At 36.6% G+C, this 24,279-nt stretch overlaps 1 protein-coding gene across 1 annotated transcript; it reads left to right on the top strand.

The window, feature by feature from the left end:
• Nucleotides 1–436: 436 nt before the first annotated feature.
• Nucleotides 437–23,511, top strand: LOC121410729 (aminoacylase-1-like). Its single transcript, XM_041603000.1, has 15 exons — nt 437–613; nt 6,757–6,821; nt 7,197–7,301; nt 7,871–7,942; nt 8,500–8,522; nt 10,178–10,254; nt 11,544–11,633; nt 15,732–15,788; nt 16,506–16,579; nt 17,055–17,104; nt 18,124–18,181; nt 19,035–19,115; nt 19,708–19,776; nt 20,323–20,399; nt 22,482–23,511. Exons 1-15 carry the CDS (start codon nt 511–513, stop codon nt 22,693–22,695), a joined length of 1,215 nt encoding a protein of 404 aa, XP_041458934.1. The 5' UTR covers nt 437–510; the 3' UTR covers nt 22,696–23,511.
• The last annotated feature ends 768 nt before the right edge of the window (nt 23,512–24,279 follow it).

Below are 24,279 nucleotides of genomic sequence, written 5' to 3'. Positions count from 1 at the left end.
AATAGTACACACACGTTATTGACAACTTCTCTCTCTGGAGCCAATGTTCCTCTCATATAACTCTCTGCATGCATGCACTTCTGTGTGCATGTTTGTATGGAACACACACGACCACAATCTAATGAATATTCATCGGCGAGAGTGACGTCATTTTACGAGTGTCCTTTTAAACTGAAGTATTAAGTGCCTACCGATCGACACGCCCCTCTCTTCTCTAGCCTTATGGAACGCTGACTTTTAGTATGACATTGATATAATTGAACATTATATTGTAATTTTATAGAATCGTGTTAAAAATACTTGATAATGGTAGCAAAACTTTCAAACACAATCGAAATATTTTGAAGATAGAAATATATACATGTTACAGGGAATATGGTGGGGTTTTCTTTTGTTGTAACAGAGTTTTCCCTCACAAATCAAGTGAGATGTGATCTATGGAGCTATCCATAGAGCATCTCAAATTAGACAAACTTTCGCTGGCAAAGAACGATTGATCCCACCATTAAAATGGCTTCTGCATCTAAACGATCAAAATTGGGAGAGGATCCAGCCGTCTCTAATTTCAGAGAATACCTGCGCTTCAAGACAGTCGAGCCGAATCCTGATTATAGTAAGATAATTTGACTATTTATAACATAAGTTAAGCTGAGCTTGGCGAATTGGCCTTGCCCTTATTAATATTACCTCAGTTGCCTGGACATGGTAGTACGGCCGTCGCCGGGTACCATACCCCCGGCAACCCGTATGTACAGGGATACGGATACCGGCTTCGCTGCCGGGGGCCTATCGCGGTGCGTCCACGTCCATCTAGACAGCTGACTAGTAGTGGAAGTAGTAGTCTTGAGGACTCCATGATGATGTCTTTTTTAAATACTTTGACATACTTCATCATTGGAGTCTTGAACCACCTGTCATCATGTATAAGACTAAGAGACACATGTAAACAAAGATGTATTTCCCTAGGCCTAGCCTAGGCTAGCCCACTCCTAGTACATTACTACCAATGAGGTCCAAACATTAACATGTATGGACCTCATAGGCGACATTACCCAAAAATATGGGTTAGACAATGCTGTTCTGATTTCCAACCCAAGACTTTGGTAAATGTACGCCTTAATACAAATTGGAGTTACGTGATATGACTTTCATTTGGTGGGGATACATTAAAAGTATTAAGTAGTTCAAATTAAAATATATTATCATTAAACTTACATTTCAGGCTAGTCTTGAGGACGCAATGATGATGATTTTTTTAAATATGGCATATATTTCTTCATCATTGACGTCTTGACACTCTCTCCATAGTGCCTTCAGCGAACGACCAAAACAAAGATGGATTCCCCCAAAAATCCATCCTTTTAAACCGAATTAAAGAGCATTCATTTAATTTTATTAATTCTTACACCTTCCTACGCCTAATGCGTAGGAAGGTTTTAAATATTACTATTTAAAAATGTAAAAAAATGAAGATTTCTTACCTAACTGATGCCGCGTAGACCCCTCGTTCCACATGTAAACAACGGAAATACAATAGCGTCGACCCTTGAACCGCTTATGTATGACGTACTTCCGGAAAGCAATGCCGTCTTAACGAACAATTTAGAGATAAAAAATCTTATTTAACAAATATTAAAATTTATTTTGTGATCATAAATAATTCATATCAATATATATAAATTATTTATAATCACAAAATAAATTTTAATATTTGTTAAATAAGATTTTTTATCTCTAAATTGTTCGTTAAGACGGCATTGCTTTCCGGAAGTACGTCATACATAAGCGGTTCAAGGGTCGACGCTATTGTATTTCCGTTGTTTACATGTGGAACGAGGGGTCTACGCGGCATCAGTTAGGTAAGAAATCTTCATTTTTTTACATTTTTAAATAGTAATATTTAAAACCTTCCTACGCATTAGGCGTAGGAAGGTGTAAGAATTAATAAAATTAAATGAATGCTCTTTAATTCGGTTTAAAAGGATGGATTTTTTGGGGGAATCCATCTTTGTTTTGGTCGTTCGCTGAAGGCACTATGGAGAGAGTGTCAAGACGTCAATGATGAAGAAATATATGCCATATTTAAAAAAATCATCATCATTGCGTCCTCAAGACTAATTTCAGGCCCTTTTTGTTGATTTTCGGTGAGCGTTCCACACAGCTGCGACGAGTGATCAACTCCGAAGTGATACGCGAACTGGTCAGCTGATCGGTCAGGTGATCGGTAGATTATCTTTTTGTCAGACGTTCATAATTTATGTAAAGCGTATCAATCTTCAGTATCTTGATTCCAAAGTATCAGTATTGCAGATAAATGTCATTATTGATTGGAATCAGTGGCGGATCGGGGGGGTGGGGGTGGGGGTGAGCATTTCTGCCCGATCCCCCTATTGAGATTTGTAGTAAATATTTTGGAATTAAATACGTTGTTCATATTAGTTATGCGACCCCTCCCTTATGATGATCACAGCATTATTTGTAATGGGGATATTTCGTTCATAATTATTCTTGTCTCTTCTTTCTCCTTTTTAGCCTTTTTTTGCTTGTTAAAACCTTTTTTCCTTTTTTTTTTGGGGGGGGGGCTCGCCAAATTTTACGTGGGTCAAAATTACCTTCATTTTTTTAGTGACAATCTTTTTTTCATTTGTCCAGTTCTACGCGAGACAAAATTACCTTCGATCATTATTATAGTTAAAAACTTTTTTTTTATTTTTTATTTATTTATTTTTTTTTTTTTGGGGGGGGGGGAGGTTGCCAAATATCACGCGAACGTTTGTCAGCTTTTACTGTTTTATTCGACTTATAATCAAATATTAAATGGGGCTTACCACAGTTTTTTTTAAAGTCAATTCATAAGAATATTCCTCCTCGGGATTTGAGCTTTCTTTCATGAAATATCAATTTTTTTCATGATTACCAAAAATACTTAAATTTTTTTATCGGTGTATGCCTATAAAGCTTTAGCTCATGCGTTGCGCCTGCCATATTTTAATGCTGATCAACTTTATGCTTTTAATGAATTCCTAAAAACAATAAATTCTCAGATCATCAATTTTGTCGCAATCGAATAATTCGATTGCGTCTCTCTATCAGTTTTGAATATTCATAAAAAATATCAGCTCGTGCTTTTTGCTCATAATATTTTGATTAGTAAATTCTTCTCTTATATAATCGAGTCGGATAGATAGATAGATAACTAGAGAGAGAGAGTTGGGGGGGGGGTCCCTCAGCTACTTGTCCTCGCTTATTTGTTATTATTTGTTATTATGCTCATGTTGTGAGAGCTTTGTGTTTTCACATTTTTTTCTTTTTCAACCTTTTTATTGTCTCGGAGCTTCCCTCTATTTCTTTACACTATAATGTAGTCCTGTTTCAATCATTGGCGGCGGAAGCCCCAAATTTTAGGAGGGGACAACCTAAAAAATTTTGACAAGCAAAAAAAAAGGCTCTCAACCCAAACATTTTAGGGGGGACGTAGGAAAATAAATTGACAAGCAAAAAAAAAAAGGTCAACAACAAATTTAGGGGGGAACGTCCCCGCTTCCGCCGCCTATGGTTTCAATTCTTTTTTTGTTCTCATTTCAATGAAAACATCATTATTAAACTGACGTACATGTAGAAGACTTTATTACGAAATTTTGACATTGTTTTGTTTCATTTGTTTGGCTTTCTTTTTTTCTTCTCATCTTCTTTTTCTTCTTACTTTTTCCCTTTCCTTATTTTCTCTTCAGTATTTCATTCAGGTATCCGCCAATTTATACAACACCAAGCATATAGAGGCGGATAATCAGTGAGGGAGCATGACGGTGTGCCGCTCTAAAAAAAAGGAGGAATATTGGAAGAAAAAAAAAAGAAGAAGGGATGGGGAAAAAATAAAGAAAAAAAAAGATGATGATGGCAATGACGATGATGAAAATTATCTTGGTGATGATGATGGTTGTGGTGACGGTTGTGGTGATGATGATGGTGATGCTAATGATAGTGGTGATGATGATGATGACGAGATGTAATTTTGTTATTTTGTCTTTGAAAAAATTAAGTAGTGCAAAGTTGAATTCATTTAAAGTTTATTATGAAAATAGCAGAAAAAAAATTGGTATGCGTTCGAGGAAAATCCATCCCCCACCAATCTTTTTCAAAGGTAAGATTTTTTTTTTGCCCGGGGGGGCCACTTCCATTCACGAGTGGATACCATGCGCGACCATGGGGTCTCGAAAAGCACCCTAAACACGTAATTTCCATATTCTGAAAATGCACCCCTTAACAAGTATTGGCGTGTGAAACCCTACCCTTAACAAGTATTGGAAACAAAACGATACTCTTGGCAAATATTCCCTGAAATGAACCCCTAAACAAGTACAGGAATGTTTTATTGTTACGGGTCCTTCGGTCGTCGGCTTTACCTTATTTGGTTTAGTACGACCCCACCTTCTACACCTCGCGCAAATCGGACTCTAAACACGAAGTGTTGGAGCAAAAAGGACATCCTTTATAAAACATTTTGATTTTGTTTTATCATCCCCGCAAATTAGACCCTAAACACGACGGTTTTCCTAGCGAATTAATAGATACCCTTTTTTCGTTATTTTTGTGTTTTTGACACCCTTATCACGTTACGTAGGTAACGTGCCCTATCGTGAAAAGGACATCCTTTTTACGTTTTTTTTTGGTCGCGCATGGTATCCACTCGTCAATGTAAGTGCCCCCCCCCGGCCCCCCGGGTTTTTTTGTGACGGCGTAGGCCTTTGCAAGCAGCTATTATTATGGTAAAAAAGTAAATGAAATGTCAAGAAATACATGATAATGATTTTTATGGTACATTTTAGTAGGCCTATATCAATTCATACTTGTTATCAAAAAGAAAAAAGTGGGTCGTTACGGACCATTAAAAATGGGAAATTTGGGCATTTTATATTTAGGATAGAGCAACTGCTCGTTATAGACGTCACAATAAATCAAGCATTCTAAATTCTATCAACTCCATTTTTTGTCAAATAACACCTTCATCGATATTTTGAAATGATTTTTCTCATATTTTCATCATCTTTTTATCAGGGTGAAATTCCCCTTTAATTTACTAAACAGATTCGCAAACAATATCAAGAGTAGTGGGAGGCAAGGGTGGAAATCTAAGGTAGGGGACCAGGGGCTGGAAAACAGGCAAAAAAAAAAACAAAAACAAACTAACAAAAAAAAAACAAAAAGGAAGGTTTATCACCCCCAAAAGAAGGTCGTCTCGTCCAAAATACATGTTTTACTTCGATTTAAATGATGTAGGCCTATTTCTTTCCATCATATATAAAAGAACAAAAATAGTAGGGGGACATTTGATAATGTGCCCCTACTATTTTGGGTTAGGGGGAAGTGTCCCCCTGGGATTTGCGCCCATGTGGGTGGGGGGTGCTGCACCTCCTTTCGGAATCATTATGGAACAGTGTGAATAGTCGCTGTGATTTCGATCTCATACCTATAAAAAAAATAGAACAAAAGAACGCCTTGACCACAGGCCAAAATGCCTAACAATTTTTCCGCGGCATTAACAACTCTCGTAAGGGGCGCTCCATTTATAAATAGAGTTGCATGTGTAGCTGTCTATGGCAACAGAATCCATCGCAGAATTGAAGCCAGAAGCGTGGGAATTTGGCAGAAAATTCAAGAAAAGAACCGGTGAGTACCGATTTAAGAGTAATTATATATTCATTAACATTTATTGAATCATAAGAATAAAGATTTTTTACGGAAAGAAAGCTTAGTTCTAAGCTAGGGCTGCCCAAATGCGCGTGAGTGGAGTCTCAGTTTCTTAACACGGGTAAGTATTGCGGTGTCGCCTAGAGTGGGCTAGCCTAGGTCCTAGGAAATCCATTATAAAAATCACGTAAATTGTTGTGATTTTAATCTCTACACCTTCCTACGCCTAATGCGTAGGAAGGTTTTAAAAAATGGTCAAATAAATGCTACAAAATGAAGGTTTCTTACCAGACCGATGTCGTGCAGATCCCTCGATCCAAATGTACACAATGCAAATACAATAGGGTCAACACTTGAACCGCTTATGTATGATGTACATCCGGTTATCGATGTCGTTTTGAAGAACAATTTATAGATAAAAATTATTATTTCACAAATGCTAAGATTTATTACTTGATTATAAATAATTAGCAGTATTGGTTATTTATAATCACGTAATCATGATCATGTTGCACTCGTAACAGTGTTGGCTACCTCACTCTGACTTTCGGAGACAGAAATCATTGTATTTGCCAGGCCAGCATTAGACAATGAAATGTGGAGAAGACATGATCCACACGAATGTTCTGGTTGTATATTTTGGCCAAATTCAGTATACACCTGGGTGAAGTGGATATTTAGCAAAATCTCTGATTTTTAGGCAATGTGAGGTGATAAAGATTAATATTTTTTTTGACAAGTCGCTGTTAACCTGTCAATGCTGGCTGCATTATTGACCTTCAACCTCTGTATTAATTTATTTAGATCTACCATATTTATTCTCCAAACGGACTTCTAAAATTCAAGTAATTTAACAAATTTTTATTTCTGCAAATGTCATTTGATTTGACTGCAAATCTCACAGGACTTTACTACATTCATATATGTGCTTTGTCTTTTGATGCACATTAGGGATAATCTTGGAATTTTCAATTAATATGTGTATTAGCAATTTCTTTACAATGTGAACTTTTATGGGTATAAGTGTTCATCATTTTAAAAGTATTAAAATACCTTTTTTTGTTACAGCTGGTGCTAATGCTTTCCTGAAGCGCATGGGAGATGAGCTTGGCCTACCAGTACGGTTTATAGAGGTTTGCAACAAATAATTTTTTTTATACTTTGTTACTTTTCTGTCGACTATTCACTTTTGACTATAAGTTCCATTTTCTATTGACATCTCATTTCCTCTGCTTTGTCATTTAGTTTGATCTTCAAATGATTTGCCTCAATACCAACATTGAAATCTGATTCTAGTGAGATTTCATATTTTGCTTTGCGAAATGCATTTTCTTATATGTACATCATTATCAAACAGAGTGTATGTATTCATCTGACTGAACATTGAAACTGAAAATCATGCGGTATTGTCAAAAGGTCTATGTTGATACTGGTGAAGGCCTTTTAGCTTAAAACATTATATGTATGAGTTAACATACACGTGGTTTCTTCATGTCTTTGTTCTTCAGGTTCATCCCGGCAAGATAGTGGTTGTTATTACATGGGAAGGTACACATCCTCATCTTAAAAGCATAATTCTAAACTCCCACATAGACGTTGTTCCAGTCTTCCCAGTAAGTAGGCTCTACTCTATGATATATGACAGTGTTAGAGAGCAACAATTTTACTTGGTTTGAACTTTTGATTATTGTGTTATTTGAATGGAGATGATAGATTAAAAATTTGACAAGTAAAAGTGACATATTAAGTTGCATTAAAAAATGAAAATATTGAATAAAAAAATTTGGTGCATATACATTTTTCAAGACAGCTGAAATTATAAAAAGTTTGTTTCTGATACAAGTAAGGTAGGACTGTTTTGCACATTTGATTAGTAGGCAAACTATTTGTTACTTGTTGGGGTACAATATTGAAAGATGCTTGGTGAACTGCATGACATTGACTTATTCAAAAAGTGATTTGATTGGTATAAAGTTTAAATGTTTTTGATATAGAAAGTGGCTAGTTTAACCCTCTGCATGTAATAGAAAGACTGACTCTGTAACTGGCAGTCATCTTTCATCCATCTTTGGTATGTTAAAAAATGTGGAAATTCTTGTTCTGGTTACAGAGAAGATAATGATGATCAACCAGAATCGGTAGTGACACGTGTCATTTATATTTCTCCTTTGATATTTAATAGGAACATTGGGATTGTGATCCATTTGAGGCAAAGAAAATGGCGAATGGAGACATTTATGCTAGGGGATCTCAGGTGAGTCTCTAATTCTTAATATATTTGAAGGAAAGTTTGAAACCATACTTCGGGTATGATGTTACTTTTCCTCCAGAGTAAAAACTAAATAATCCAATATATTTTGAATGATATAAATCAATCTATTTTATGTTTGATGTAAAGGGGGGGGGGGTGATTTACACTATTTCTACTAGTGATTCATGTATTTTTTTTCAGGGAAAAAATATCATTCCCACATATTTTACCCTTGAATGAGTGTGATATCTCTTCCTTGATTCTTGCTGTTATACCCTTAACAACTGGTGCTAAAAACATATGATGTTGATATTGCAGTTGTGCAGTTCAAACTCTACTGCTGATATTGAGGTGAATATATTTGCAATATATATCAATCAAATCAGGAGTGTTATATATTTATCTACCCCAGAGTTAACTCACTGAATAAAATCAAACAATTCATTAGAATAAAAAATTGCATTTAATTTTTCATTTTCTCTATACATGTATTCCAAAAATATGTTTTTTTGCTGCTTTCCTTTTCTTTCACTTTATTTTTCTATTCCCTTGTCTTGCAGGACATGAAATGTGTTGGAATTCAGTAAGTCATATGAAAACTTTTGTTACATTATTCTCTTATATGATTTCAGACAAAATACATTTTGCTATTCTATATTTATAAGATTATCTGTCTCTCAAAACATCTCTTCAGGAACAGCGTTTCAAAATGTTAGGTATTTATGTATTATTCAACTTTTATGGCACAAATTTGATTTTTCATTGTTCGTGGATTGTAAATATCAGCATACAAACCTTCAAACATCATATTTTAATTTGTTTAAGATGGTACCTAAACGGTTGCATGTGTTGATTTGTTAGAGCCTTTGTTGTCTTAACTTCTTACTTCACTATTAACCCAATTCTCAAATAAAGAGTCATATTATTCATAATGCGCATTTTAATGATTATTCCTAAAATTTGTGCATAAAGCTAATCAACATGCTATAAAAATCTATATTTAGCCATGGCAATCCTTATAAATGCTGCAAGACAATCAATGTTAATATACATTTGTATTACTTAATTTGGGAATGAAATGAAGTGAAATTATAAAATGAACTTATGATTACTATAAGAACATAGAATTTTACATTGTTATTAGTCCTAATTTCGTCATTGTTATTCACTTGGATCAGACATTTGATCTCTATGATGAAACATGAAAACATCTAATTGCAGTTTAACCTCACAAAATACAAGTCTATGTAGCCTTTTTCAATGCATCCAACACATCTTTTTCAATAAACGCGGTTTGACACATCACACAGAGTAAAGACAAGCTCAGATGGAACAATTATGAAATAGGATGCGCGTTTGAGAGGGAATAGCGCTGTACTTAGCTGTGGAGAGATGCGTCTACTGGTGCTGGCTAGCTATATTACACACCGGTACGTACCCATGTGTACATAGTCTCGTACCGTAGATATGAGTAGAAAGTTCAAGTCTTGCCCGCAGCATACCTAGCAAAGATTAAGTGAATAAGAATGTCTTCAGTTTTCTGAATAATAATGTTAACGTTTTGTTTTATGTTCTTTAAAATGTATGTTTTGCATATGGCATGTAAAATTTTTACTTTAGTTCTTCTAAATCAAATCATGCAACTCACCAATATCAGTCCAAGCTTCTTAATGAGTTGCTTTGCTGGTTGAGTGAGCTTTCAATTTCGCATGTAATATGCTGGTGGGGGGCAACATGTTTGGATTGAAAAATAATGGAAGCTTCTTTCAACAAGTCAAAATCTGCATATATCCAGTCAGTTCTGAACTTTCAGTTGATGCCTCATTGTCTTTCTTGATTAAAAGTTTTTAGAACAAAGAATGAGACAATACCTTAATGAATAGTCCTCACTCACACAATAATGGTGGGAAACATGAAAAATGTAAGTCTTGATAGGTGACAATAAAACTGAAAATTTGTACTTCATTGAACTGCTTCACTTCACATTGATCAAAGCTCTTATGAGCCTATATAAAATAACGGATGTATCATATTTGAATTGAATCTGAGTATAGTTTGAAAGGTGCACTAAAGATTGCATCAGGTCATGTTTCCATTTTGTTTCATAATATACCCATATTATACAGATTACATTAAGACTTTGTATTCAAGATGGGTCCAATTTATTTGAAGAATGAATTGTTTGAAAATTAAACTGTCAAAGATCATATCTCACTCTTACTACTCATTGCAATGTAGGTACATCGAAGCTATTCGTAGACTCATAAGAGATGGGAAGCGGATGATGCGAACCATACATATGACCTTTGTGCCAGGTAAGATTATTTTCAGCAACTTTAGGCAACATTTACACTGGGAGAAGATACATGTATAGTACATCCCACAAATAATCAAGGATCTTAAGTATGCCTCTCAGTATAGGTACACAATTACAGCTTTTGTTCTTTATTTTGATACATTAAAAATTTTATTGTCAAGATCGATTTGCGCTGGAAAATTGATCAAGATTTATTTAGAATGTGACAATCTTGGATGAGAAAAGGATGGCTCATCATTTCTTTTGTGTTCTTTGTATACCTGTTTCTCTCATTGATTCTGTACATGAGACTGGATGCAGATTTAAACAATTTTTTTCTGTCATGCCTCGGCTTTTATTGGTTGTAATCTGCCATGCATGGCGGTTCCACTAAGAATTTTGGTCTTAGATTATACTGCTTTTACTAACATTCTATTAGTGTTATATTTTAAACTATAATGTATTATATGACTAGAATATCTAAAATTGTCCTAAAAATTGGTTCCTTTTTTTGTGTCATTGGACCTACTTTATATTGAATAGTCAAGGTGGACATATATTGATGATAAAGGCTCTGTCATTTAAAATTCAAACAAGTTTTGCCAGGCTGTGTTAGACTGCCCCCAATTCATTTTTTTTTAACAGTCCCGGATGCGGGGTTGCTGGGGGTGCTGAATCACAACCTTTATTTTCCTTGGGGATGCTGCATGTAGTATTCTCCATAGGCAGCACCCCCAGGTATTCTGGAACGTTTGTAAAAATAGAAAAATGTAACCAAAAGGACCTCCATTTTGTAGTGAAACACTTTTTTTTTCTTTTCAAATTTCTTTGGACCAAAATGACCTTGATTGTGTTGGGAAACCCTTTTTTTTTCTAATTTACGTCGGCCTCCCTAGTAAAAAATCTTTCCAAGTGCCCTTGTCCCAAAATATTTTCTTAAACACAAACTGCACCTAAACAAATTCGTTGCCTAGAAAATAACAGAAGGTAGATGTTAGTTGCGTCCAAGTAAATTATAGTTAAATTAAATTGAAATTAGGATTAAAACATGTCAGTTATTTTCTGATTACTATTGATTGTCACTGCATATTCATCAATCAATCAATGATGAGGTAATATATTGCTTAATGTATAAGATCTGAAGTTCTATTTTTAATTTCAAAATGCTGACCTAATTAATTAAAATCTTGTTTTGGTCAATGTATCTTTTGACTTACAGCAAGAACCAAAATTGCTAGCTCTATTTTAAGGTTTCAGAATGATGAAAGTCTTTTTTTTTATTATCATAGTTTTCGATTTGTATCACAGATGAAGAAATTGGTGGAAACCTAGGAATGGGAAAATTCACACAGACTGCAGAGTTCAGGGACCTCAATGTTGGATTTGGTCTTGACGAAGGTACAGCATGGAACATTTTCATATGATAATTTACATTAAGGGTCCTGAGTAATGATAAACTGATTCTGCTATCTATGAGTATGATGATGTTACTCCATAGGATGAGAACAAAAAAATATAATACAATTCTATCGTTTGTTATTGATAACAAGATTTTTGGAATTAGACCCCCAGACCCAGGTTCATAATGATACAAAAAAATATGTTAGAGATAAAAATCTTTTTGAATGAAGATAAAAAAAAACCCATCCACTTATTAATTTGTTTTAATTATTCTCAATAATGATTTTACAGTTAGATCAGGTGGGTGATTTATAAAGCTATTCATAAGTTAAGAGCTATTTTAAGCATGTAGCTACAGCTATACCTCCATGCTTTAAGAATGAGTGGTAAACGTTTCTTACACAAATATCCATTCATGAACATTTATTGGTGAATATCGTTTACCACAAAAAAGGATACCGGTAAAGTCACTCTTGACTTTACTGGTGAACACCTTTATGAAACAGCCCTCAGAGATCTCAAAGATGATCTTTTGATTCAATTCAGGGCAAGCTAATTCAATTAATAATTGTTTAAAATTTTTCATGGAGACAGAGGAACATGGAGTGAGTAGAGGAAAGAGGAGCATGGAGTGAGTAGAGGAAAGAGGAGCGTGGAGTGAGTAGAGGAAAGAGGAGCATGGAGTGAGGAGAGGAAAGAGGAGCGTGGAGTGAGTAGAGGAAAGAGGAGCATAGAGTGAGTAGAGGAAAGAGGAACATGGAGTGAGTAGAGGAAAGAGGAGCATGGAGTGAGTAGAGGAAAGAGGAACATGGAGTGAGTAGAGGAAAGAGGAACATGGAGTGAGTAGAGGAAAGAGGAACATGGAGTGAGTAGAGGAAAGAGGAGCATGGAGTGAGTAGAGGAAAGAGGAGCATGGAGTGAGTAGAGGAAAGAGGAACATGGAGTGAGTAGAGGAAAGAGGAGCATGGAGTGAGTAGAGGAAAGAGGAGCGTGGAGTGAGTAGAGGAAAGAGGAGCATGGAGTAGAGGAAAGAGGAGCATGGAGTGAGTAGAGGAAAGAGGAGCGTGGAGTGAGTAGAGGAAAGAGGAGCATGGAGTGAGTAGAGGAAAGAGAAGCGTGGAGTGAGTAGAGGAAAGAGGAGCATGGAGTGAGTAGAGGAAGGAGGAACATGGAGTGAGTAGAGGAAAGAGTAGCATGGAGTGAGTTAAGGAAAGAGGAGCATGGAGTGAGTAGAGGAAAGAGGAACATGGAGTGAGGAGAGGAAAGAGGAGCGTGGAGTGAGTAGAGGAGTGAGTAGAGGAAAGAGGAGCGTGGAGTGAGTAGAGGAAAGAGGAGCGTGGAGTGAGTAGAGGAACATGGAGTGAGTAGAGGAAAAAGGAGCATAGAGTGAGTAGAGGAAAGAGGAGCATGGAGTGAGTAGAGGAAAGAGGAGCATGGAGTGAGTAGAGGAAAGAGAAGCGTGGAGTGAGTAGAGGAAAGAGGAGCATGGAGTGAGTAGAGGAAGGAGGAACATGGAGTGAGTAGAGGAAAGAGTAGCATGGAGTGAGTTAAGGAAAGAGGAGCATGGAGTGAGTAGAGGAAAGAGGAGCATGGAGTGAGTAGAGGAAAGAGGAGCATGGAGTGAGTAGAGGAAGGAGGAACATGGAGTGAGAAGAGGAAAGAGGAGCATGGAGTGAGTAAGGAAAGAGGAGCATGGAGTGAGTAGAGGAAGGAGGAACATGGAGTGAGTAGAGGAAAGAGTAGCATGGAGTGAGTTAAGGAAAGTGGAGCATGGAGTGAGTAGAGGAAGGAGGAACATGGAGTGAGTAGAGGAAAGAGGAGCATGGAGTGAGTAGAGGAAGGAGGAACATGGAGTGAGAAGAGGAAAGAGGAGCATGGAGTGAGTAGAGGAAAGAGGAGCATAGAGTGAGGAGAGGAAAGAGGAGCGTGGAGTGAGTAGAGGAAAGAGGAGCATGGAGTGAGTAGAGGAAGGAGGAACATGGAGTGAGTAGAGGAAAGAGTAGCATGGAGTGAGTAGAGGAAAGAGGAGCATGGAGTGAGTAGAGGAAAGAGGAGCATGGAGTGAGTAGAGGAAAGAGGAGCATGGAGTGAGTAGAGGAAGGAGGAACATGGAGTGAGTAGAGGAAAGAGGAGCATGGAGTGAGTAGAGGAAGGAGGAACATGGAGTGAGAAGAGGAAAGAGTAGCATGGAGTGAGTTAAGGAAAGTGGAGCATTGAGTGAGTAGAGGAAGGAGGAACATGGAGTGAGTAGAGGAAAGAGGAGCATGGAGTGAGTAGAGGAAAGAGGAGCATGGAGTGAGTAGAGGAAGGAGGAACATGGAGTGAGAAGAGGAAAGAGGAGCATGGAGTGAGTAGAGGAAAGAGGAGCATAGAGTGAGTAGAGGAAAGAGGAGCGTGGAGTGAGTAGAGGAGCATGGAGTGAGTAGAGGAAAGAGGAGCATGGAGTGAGTAGAGGAAAGAGGAGCATGGAGTGAGTAGAGGAAAGAGGAGCATGGAGTGAGTAGAGGAAAGAGGAGCATGGAGTGAGTAGAGGAAAGAGGAACATGGAGTGAGTAGAGGAAAGAGGAGCATGGAGTGAGGAGAGGAAAGAGGAACATGGAGTGAGTAGAGGAAAGAGGAGCGTGGAGTGAGTAGAGGAAAGAGGAGCGTGGAGTGAGTAGAGGAAAGAGGAGCATGGAGTGAGTAGAGGAAAGAGGAGCGTGGAGTGAGTAGAGGAACATGGAGTGAGTAGAGGAAAAAGGAGCATAGAGTGAGTAGAGGAAAGAGGAGCATGGAGTGAGTAGAGGAAAGAGGAGCATAGAGTGAGTAGAGGAAAGAGGAGCATGGAGTGAGTAGAGGAAAGAGGAGCATGGAGTGAGTAGAGGAAAGAGGAGCATGGAGTGAGTAGAGGAAAGAGGAGCATAGAGTGAGTAGAGGAAAGAGGAGCGTGGAGTGAGTAGAGGAAAGAGGAGCGTGGAGTGAGTAGAGGAAAGAGGAGCATGGAGTGAGTAGAGGAAAGAGGAGCGTGGAGTGAGTAGAGGAAAGAGGAGCATGGAGTGAGTAGAGGAAAGAGGAGCATGGAGTGAGTAGAGGAAAGAGGAGCGTGGAGTGAGTAGAGGAAAGAGGAGCATGGAGTGAGTAGAGGAAGGAGGAACATGGAGTGAGAAGAGGAAAGAGGAGCATGGAGTGAGTAGAGGAAAGAGGAGCATGGAGTGAGTAGAGGAAAGAGGAGCGTGGAGTGAGTAGAGGAAAGAGGAGCGTGGAGTGAGTAGAGGAAAGAGGAGCATGGAGTGAGTAGAGGAAAGAGGAGCGTGGAGTGAGTAGAGGAAAGAGGAGCATGGAGTGAGTAGAGGAAAGAGGAGCATGGAGTGAGTAGAGGAAAGAGTAGCATGGAGTGAGTTAAGGAAAGAGGAGCATGGAGTGAGTAGAGGAAAGAGGAGCATGGAGTGAGTAGAGGAAAGAGGAACATGGAGTGAGTAGAGGAAAGGGGAGCGTGTAGTGAGTAGAGGAACATGGAGTGAGTAGAGGAAAGAGGAGCATGGAGTGAGTAGAGGAAAGAGGAGCATGGAGTGAGTAGAGGAAAGAGGAGCATGGAGTGAGTAGAGGAAAGAGGAACATGGAGTGAGTAGAGGAAAGAGGAACATGGAGTGAGTAGAGGAAAGAGGAGCATGGAGTGAGAAGAGGAAAGAGGAGCATGGAGTGAGTAGAGGAAAGAGGAGCATGGAGTGAGTAGAGGAAAGAAGAACATGGAGTGAGTAGAGGAAAGAGGAGCATGGAGTGAGTAAAGGAAAGAGGAGCGTGGAGTGAGTAAAGGAAAGAGGAACATGGTGTGAGTAGAGGAAAGAGGAGCATGGAGTGAGTAGAGGAAAAATACACATGGAATGAGTAGAGGTTGTCAATTGAAATTACAATCAAAGATTTATTTTTCCTTTCCTTTCTTCCAGAACTCATTGCATTACTTATGTTTTATTTCATGTCTGATCTTTCTAACTTTTATTATTTCCTATAATACCCCTCCCTGAACAAACATACATTATCATAGCTTCATGTGTTTCAGGCCATATATTAAATGTTATTATGATCTTACAACATCTTTATTTCTATTCATGATTTTAGGACTTGCCAACCCAACAGAAAAATTCAGTTTCTATCATGGAGAACGGGCAGTTTGGTGTAAGTATCTGTCTTTACATTTTTTTCTCTATGTTGTATTTTTCATGAAGCAGACAAAGATAAGCCATCCGCATAAAAAGAAAGTTATAATTTTTGGCAGTACATACATCTTAGGACATTTTTCCCTAAAGCAAAATTTGAAAATTTAAAAATGGTGCAAGAAATATCTAAGGCCAAGGAGCTAGACATCAAGGCAATGGGCCTCTACTGCTTTGAATTGAATTCACGTCTTGGTAGTAGGAGGAGTACAAGGAGTAAGTAAGTAGTAGTAGTAGTAGAAGTAGTAAGAGGAGTAGTAGTAGTAATAGTAGTAGTAGAAAAAAAGGGAAAAATTCATATTTTATTGTTTGAAACAGAAATCAGAAATAGAAATCCTCAGAAAAATCATTTGCCCAATTGATCATGTGCCAGACAGCCACTGAGCGTTGCCAGATCACAGTTGCTCTATCCCTTAAATCATTGAATGCCAAAAGGGTACCAGCAACTTGCATCTTATTTTTTGGTCAGACCTATCCAGGGTTAATTTTTAAACTACTGACCTCCCAGGTATGAGACAGGTATGATGGTAGTACTAGTAGTAGAAGTAGTAGTAGTAGTAGTAGTAGTAGTAGTAGTAGTAGTAGTAGTAGTAGTAGTGGTAGTAGTAGTAGTAGTAGTAGTAGAAGAAGTAGTAGTAGAGGAGAATAAGGGTAGATGTTTCATACTTTTTTTTTATAGGGGTTGAAGTAACTTGTGTTGGACAGCCTGGCCATGGATCTCAGTTCATACAGGATACTGCTGCTGCAAAATTAGTAAGAAGGATTAATATTGGTCAGGGGTCATTTTCTTTGGGGGATTCCTTCACATGGTTTCTTTAAAAATGTGATTTGTCCCTATTTATGCACTAGCCAATGAGTGAACTTGTTAATTTCTTTTACAACCGAATTGAATGGTAAAATATCATATTCATTGTGATATTTTGAGAAATATATTGCCATGATCTCATCATGGCATTGATTTCATGCTCATGTATTGAATAAATGTAGACTTATCCACATTCTGAGAAAATATATTACAGACAATGCAGTTTCTTAAGTGAATATATATAAGTAGTTTTTTAATGATTAATCAGACAGTTGAATGCAACTATTCATGATTTCTCACTTACTCAGTGGATGACAGAGAGGAAACTCTTTTATTTTACCTAATAATAGCTGCTGCACAATTGAACAATTTGCCATGTTGAATCATCTTTATTTTCTTGTGTTCTTATCAATTCTTTGATAGCAAAAAGTTTTGACCGCATTCTTGAATTATCGAGATCAAGAAGAAGCTAGGTGAGCATTTGTTACGGTCTTAAAAGCGAATCGTGCTTGTAGTGTAACTCGCTGGGTAAGTTCGCGTAAAAGTGTTCTATTGTAAATCTAATGTACGAGCGCACAGTGAAAGGGGAGTTTATGCGAGAAAATCACTTCAGTCCAAAATATTCACGCCCAAAACACTCTGTATGTTTCTTTTTTCCAACTACTTAAGTTTTTCTTTTGGGGTGGGGGTTGTAGTCCGTTTCAGAAAAACACATCTTTCTCATCACAAAATAAAAGAGATTTAAGACGTATAATAACCTGGTAAAAAAGTGCAGCATATTTTTCATTTAGAGCAAATCACAGGCGATTGTGTACGTGTTTGTGCAGTGGATCCTATGCGTGTATCCGGTGCGTTGGTGTACAAACAAATGGTACCAAACAACACAGAGGCCTTGCGCGCACACACTGGACACATTTTCAATAAGCTAGAGAGCGAGTTACACTATAGCAGGAGTTTACAGTTTAAGACCTTAACATCATTTCTTCATATATTTGGTTTGCTCATTGCATTGAACCCAACATTTTCTCATGTTTCTTTTTCTCTTTCCCTTTTGATGTCTCCAAAGATATTTGGTTGAGGTGGTTATCAGAAAGTTTATATTATGATTGGGTGTTTTGGGGCTTGAATCCCACCACAGCACTAACATCCTTTGGCATGGTGTTGATCTATATTTACCACACTCATCCCAGGTGAGGTGAGTGGAATTTGTTCCTTGAAAAAAACTCCTTGTGGCATCTATGCTAAAGCTGGGGTAATAATTAGATATTGCCAGGAGTGTCAGACATAAGCACTGATTAAGCACTTGCTACTGTTATTGTATTAAATGGTAATATTTCTAATAAAATCTATATTGTTGAGCCAAATGAATATATTATATCTTTTAGTTATGCATACTTGGGTAGTGTGGAATTTTTTGAAGAATTGAATTTTAAAAAGTATTTTTTAATTTAAAAAATTAGTAAATCGCGATTTCCAATCTTTTCCAACACAGAGCAAAGAAGAGCGGTAAATTAGGGGATGTCAACACCCCTAACTTGACCTATGTATCGGTAAGTAATAGCATACTAGTGAAGCACTGTAGACAATGGCGGACAGTGACCCGGAGAAGACAATGATTGAAGGGGCATTGTATTGTTTGTGAACAATGCTGTGCCCCTCCAATGCTTTCTCTTCCCCAGGTCATGGTCCGCCACTGACTGTAGAAGCTTACTGATTTGGGGAAAGGTAGATTTTTTTTCCTTCAAGTGATTCTTTTAATAGGTATTGCAAACCAAATTTAGATTGTGGCAAATTGATTCTATTGAAATATACTGAAAGATAAGGACTAACATATCTTGTTGAACTTTCATTGAGGAGGATTCAGAAACAAACCATAGATGTTAAAGAGATAGTTAATGAGTAATAGTAGAACAAGAAGTGGTTGAAGCAATAGTTGTAGCCAAGTAGTAATATGTAGTGGTAGTGGCAATGGTAGAGGTAGTAGTAGTAGTAGAAGTAGTAGAAGTAGCATTAGTAGTAGTAGTAGTAGTAGTAGTAGTAGTAGTAGTAGTAGTAGTAGTAGAAGTAGTAGTAGTAGTAGTAGTAGTAGTAGTAGTAGTAGTAGTAGTAGTAGTAGTAGTAGTAGTAGTAGTAGTAGTAGTAGTAGTAGTAGTAGTAGTAGTAGTAGTAGTAGTAGTAGTAGTAGTAGTAGTAGTAGTAGTAGTAGTAGTAGTAGTAGTAGTAGTAGTAGTAGTAGTAGTAGTAGTAGTAGTAGTAGTAGTAGTAGTAGTAGTAGTAGTAGTAGTAGTAGTAGTAGTAGTAGTAGTAGTAGTAGTAGTGGTAGTTAAGAATATGTATACTTTATATTGTCCAATTTTTATTCCTCATATAAAAGTACTGTTCATAATCCTTTTACATTTATAGGGAGGTGTTGCTAAAAATGTTGTTCCTAGTAACCTGACACTTCTCTTTGATCTACGTGTCTCACCAGACACAACTCCAGAGGTAACTATACTGTTGCATTACCTTTGTCATCAGGGGCTACAAATTATTCCAACCTGAATTGTTTTAATATGCTTCTCTTCAAAATTTTTATCAATTTTGATTTGGTATGGTAGTTATTTTTGAAACAATCTTTTAGTATATAAATTGTTATTTTGTTCTGGATAAAGACTGTTGTCTTTTTGTACAGATTGGGGGCTTTCAGGCTTTGTCAGACATTGTCTTATCTTTGGCATTGATTTTTTTTAGAATGAAATGGAAATTAGGGTAGTTATTTTTGAAACAATCTTTTAGTATATAAATTGTTATTTTGTTCTGGATAAAGACTGTTGTCTTTTTGTACAGATTGGGGGCTTTATCAGACATTGTCTTATCTTTGGCTTTGATTTTTTTTAGAATGAAATGGAAATTAGGACAGATGATTAAAACAAGAGAATGAAATATATTAGACCAAGTTTGATATTCTTAAATCTTTCCAACATAATATACGTGTATGGCGTTACATTCTATTCATTCATTAATTCTTCCTCATTTAGATTATATCTCCATTTTTCATGGTTCATAATTCTATTTATCGTTACTTGATTTTTTTCAGGATATGGTGAAGAAACTAGATGAACTTGTAGCAATGGGTGGGTCTGGTGTGTCTTATAAACTACTGAGGGTGAGTTTGTATTGCTTGAATTTTTATTGTAGTTATGATGCAGCAGCTGAGACTCTTAATAATTATACTTGCTTATATAGCGCTTAAAACTTACTTTGTCAGAAGTCTCTAAGCGCTCTACAGTATATGCCGCATAATTACCCTGGCTTTAGCAGTGCAGCTGTGACGCGCGCTGCGTTTCTTGTTGAGCATTCATGAATATATATCATGAACATATTCTAAATACCAAAAAGTAACAGTAAGAAAGGATCTCATAACAATGGTTTCAAGAAAGTAGCAATGTAACAGTGATGAAATAAAAGAACTAAGATTTCAAAATTAATTGTGACTTTTACCAGAAATTATTTTTTAAATACATGTATATGAAATTTAGCATATTTGACTACAGGGGGGGGGGGGGGGCAGTTGACACTCTTAGTTTACATATAATGTAATTCAATTTAGTTTGACATCATATACATGAAGAAATACAAGAGTAATTCATTGATTTACACTGTATACATGTCTCTTGTGTACACTTGTTATTTTGTTCTCTATCCACTGTAGAAAGATATCAGTTATACAACCCCTTTGGGTGATGATAACACCTGGTGGAAAACATTCGAGAAAGCGTGTGAGAAAGAGTAAGTGAAACATTGCTTCTCTATAAAACTTGCTAAATGTTCTTAATATTTCTGCAATATATTTGACAATCACAGTGTTTCAATCAAGGTAAAGCCCTAGATGATACCGTTTTTGTAGAAAATACTCTTTTTCATCCAAAATACACATTGTGAACAATTTAATGTTTCTATTCTGGCCAGTAGAACTCATCCATATTTTCAATAAAAAAGTATGTAGATAAGCCCTGGGGGGGGGGCTAAACAAATATTTTCCATATTCTGATAATGCACCCCTTAACAATTATTGGCATGTGAAACCCTACCCTTAACAAGTATTGGAAACAAAACAATACTCATGGCAGGTATTCCCTGAATTGAACCCCTAAATAAGTGCAGCGTTATTTTTATTGTTGTATGTCATGGATGTTGGTTTTACCTTGGCTACATGTACATCATTGGGTTTAGAAAGGCCCCACCTCCACACCACACGTAAATTGGACTCTAAACATGTAGTGTTGACTTTTTGGCAAAAGGTACATCCTTTATAAAACATTTTAGTCTTTTTATATCCCTTGCAAATTTGACCCTAAACACGTAGCTTTCTTAGTGAAATAGATGCCCTTTTTTCATAATTTAAGTGTTTTTGACACCCTTATTACGTTAAGTAAGTAACATGCCCTATCTTGAAAAAGAGATCCTTTTTACATGTTTTTTGGGTCACGCATGGTATCCATTTGTCAATGTAAGTGCCTCCCCCCCCTGGGAGATGTAGTCGACATTTGTGTTGTATAGACAATCGATTTAAATCCCTGACCAATTCAACTATTGCTGCTTTAAAGCAACCCCCTTTCTGCCCAAGTTTCATTCTTTGCAGTTCTGTACGAGTGTCATGTAAGAAATTTATGTTGAACTCAAGAAGATATTAAAAATAGGTTATATATTTTCATGATCAGGGGGGCATTTAACAAAGCTGTTCCTAAGTTAAGAATGACTTTAAGAACAACTGGTGATCCTTTCTTTTGGTAAACGATATTCCATTAAATGTTCGTTGGTGATTACTTAGCGCGTAAGAAAAGTTCACTAGTTGCTCTTAAAGTGGCTTTTAACTTATGAACAGCTTTCTGAAACAATTTTCTAGTCTAAAAGATTTCTTTGACAGCAGAAGATCAATTAATGCAGACTTAAGTGTACATGTATGTGGGTCATGTTTCTTAAATGCTGATGATCTATTTTCAAAGTATTTACTGTGCTATTAACACACTGGTCTGTTTTGGGAATATTTTTTAATTTCATTGATTTTTTAGTGTTCTGTTGTTTGAATATTGCAGTGACATTAAGGGGCATTATGAAACAAATATATTGCCTCCAATTATTATTATTCTCATAAAAATCAAATTCACATATTCTGTATCAAAAGCCTCAAAGTGCATCTTCCCTCTGTACACACTTTTTTGTGTGTGCAGCTTCATTTTTCTTACTCTTTTTGTTATAGGCCAAGCAATATTTTGTTGTTCTCCAAGATTTTCCAAAGATGTTTTAGAATGATGGTTTTGTTTACATCACAAAGTAGTGGTCAGTAATTGCTAACCAAATTCCTTTGGAAACGTGGGGCCCGTCTTACAAAGAGCTGCAATTGATGTGATCAATCGCAAATATGGAAAGCCAGCAAAGTCAACATATACAATGCATGTTTGCTCAAAAAATTTTCCAAATATGAATGTATATCCATAAGTTCATTAATTTCTTGACAGTTTGATGTGTTTGCCTTTGTTTACAAAGGACATTTTGCTTATTTCCTGTAGAAAAATAATGACACTGATTGATTTCTATAGAGTTATGATTGATCCAATCAATCGTAACTCTATGGAAATCCATCAGTGTAATAATTTCTTTGTAGGATGGGGCCCAGGGCTCTGTAAAACACTCAATACTTCCAATAACCAATGAAATACGTTGACCCATGCATGCAGCTACTTTTCAGTAATCTTAAGTGAGTCACTCAGAAACATGATGATGGTCCTTACTCTTGATGTTATTGGAGTAAGACATTCAGTAGTAAATTAGATAAATTGGCATCTGTCTTTTCTTTGTTTTTAAAATCAGGAAGATGGATCTGCATATTGAGATATTTCCAGCTGGGACAGATAGCAAGTACCTCCGAGCCTTGGGTATACCTTGCTTTGGTTTCTCACCAATGAATAACACTCCAATCTTACTCCATGATCACAACGAATACCTCAACGAAGACATCTTTCTTCGTGGAATCTCAATTTATGAGACCATCATCACAGATATTGCCAATGTGCCTGATGCGTGATATCGAGGGTATAAGTCAACAATGTCTTGCTCTAGAGCTTGAAGGGTGATAAGTTTTATTTTTAAGCTCTGTCCAGATACATATAGATATATTTGATGATTATTAAGGGACGAATCAGGCCACTTACCACCATAAAATAAAAGGTTGCGCTTGTAAGAAATTTCTTGTGCAAATGCTAAAATCACAAATTTTAATTTCCTGAAATGAAAAACCTCAGGCTTAGAATGGAAGGTCTTCCACCCATCCTATTGTTTTAAAAGTAAGTAGATGATATGGTTAATATGTAATCTTAACAGAAAATGTGAGGAAGAGTATGAAGATAATGCAATACATGCATTTTTAATATCTTGGTTAATATTCATTGTTTAAAATAGTATATATCTATTTAATCTTCATTCAATACAGTTACTACCTTCATTGTGTGGATATCCTATCACTGCACCATGACTTTTATTTCACAACTTTGCAAATCCTAAAATTGTGTTGATTATCTTAATATTATTGAATGTATGTGTGTACTACATGTAATCCTGTGTTTAAACTATGAGTTAATGTGTATGAACTGAAGGTTTTCAAGTAAGCATTGATTCTGAGAACCAAAGTTTGCTTGTGGGAAGAGGACACTTTAATTCAACTGTAGCCATATCACAAAAGGATCTAATGTCAGCTAAGATTATGGTTAAAATTCAAGATTGTGATAGGGGTTGTGGGCATTAGTCCACTATGTAAGGACCAGTTTTCTGAGTGATGTTATACGATCATTATGAAAGAATGGACAATGCTAATCATTTTATCACTAAGCTGTTCCTATCTAACTCTTAACGAAAACAGATTTGGCAAATAGTCTCCTATATGTCTGCTGACATGTTTTCATCTTACCCTTCTGAAGTCCTTGTAAACGTGATAACTTTAGTTTACTTAACCTAGGCTCATATAATTTGGTGTGTATGATAACTAACACGGATCCAAGAAGCCTATTGATTTTAGGTTAAACAAGGTCAAAGGTCACGGTTACAGTGATAATAATGTTTTCATGTTAGCCTTCTGCAGTCCTTGTATACGCGATAACTTCAGTTGAACTTAACCGAAGCGCATATAATTTGGTGTGTATGATACTAGCATAGATCCCAGGAAGCCTCTTGATTTTGAAGTCAAAAGGTTACAGGTCAAGGTCACACTGACATGTTTTCATCTTACACTTCTGAAGTCCTTATTTATTTGTACTTAACCTAGGCTCATATGATTTGGTGTGTACGATGCTAGCAAAGATCCCATGAATTTTATTGATTTCGAGGTCAGAAGGTCAGAGGTGAAGTCGCCACCTTCCACTTTATTTGCTTGACCAATAAATCCATGTGCCCGCCTTAGCGACACTCTTGTTATGAATATTTTATGCAGGTTTTGAACTTGTTTTAGTCTATTCAAATTATATATTTGATTTTTGTCAAACTGCTGGATCAGAATAACTAATTTTAGTGCTTCATATAAATACCACATGGTAGTATACTTTTATTGATTATTATGCTCTCATTGAAATCTTAGTCATGTTCTAAACAACAAGATGGAGACTAGAAGGTTCAATTG

This window comes from Lytechinus variegatus, chromosome 3, assembly GCF_018143015.1.
Source record: "Lytechinus variegatus isolate NC3 chromosome 3, Lvar_3.0, whole genome shotgun sequence".
Classification (NCBI taxonomy): domain Eukaryota; kingdom Metazoa; phylum Echinodermata; class Echinoidea; order Temnopleuroida; family Toxopneustidae; genus Lytechinus; species Lytechinus variegatus.
Note: the sequence above shows the minus strand (reverse complement) of the source record. Positions and strands in the feature narration are given on the sequence as shown.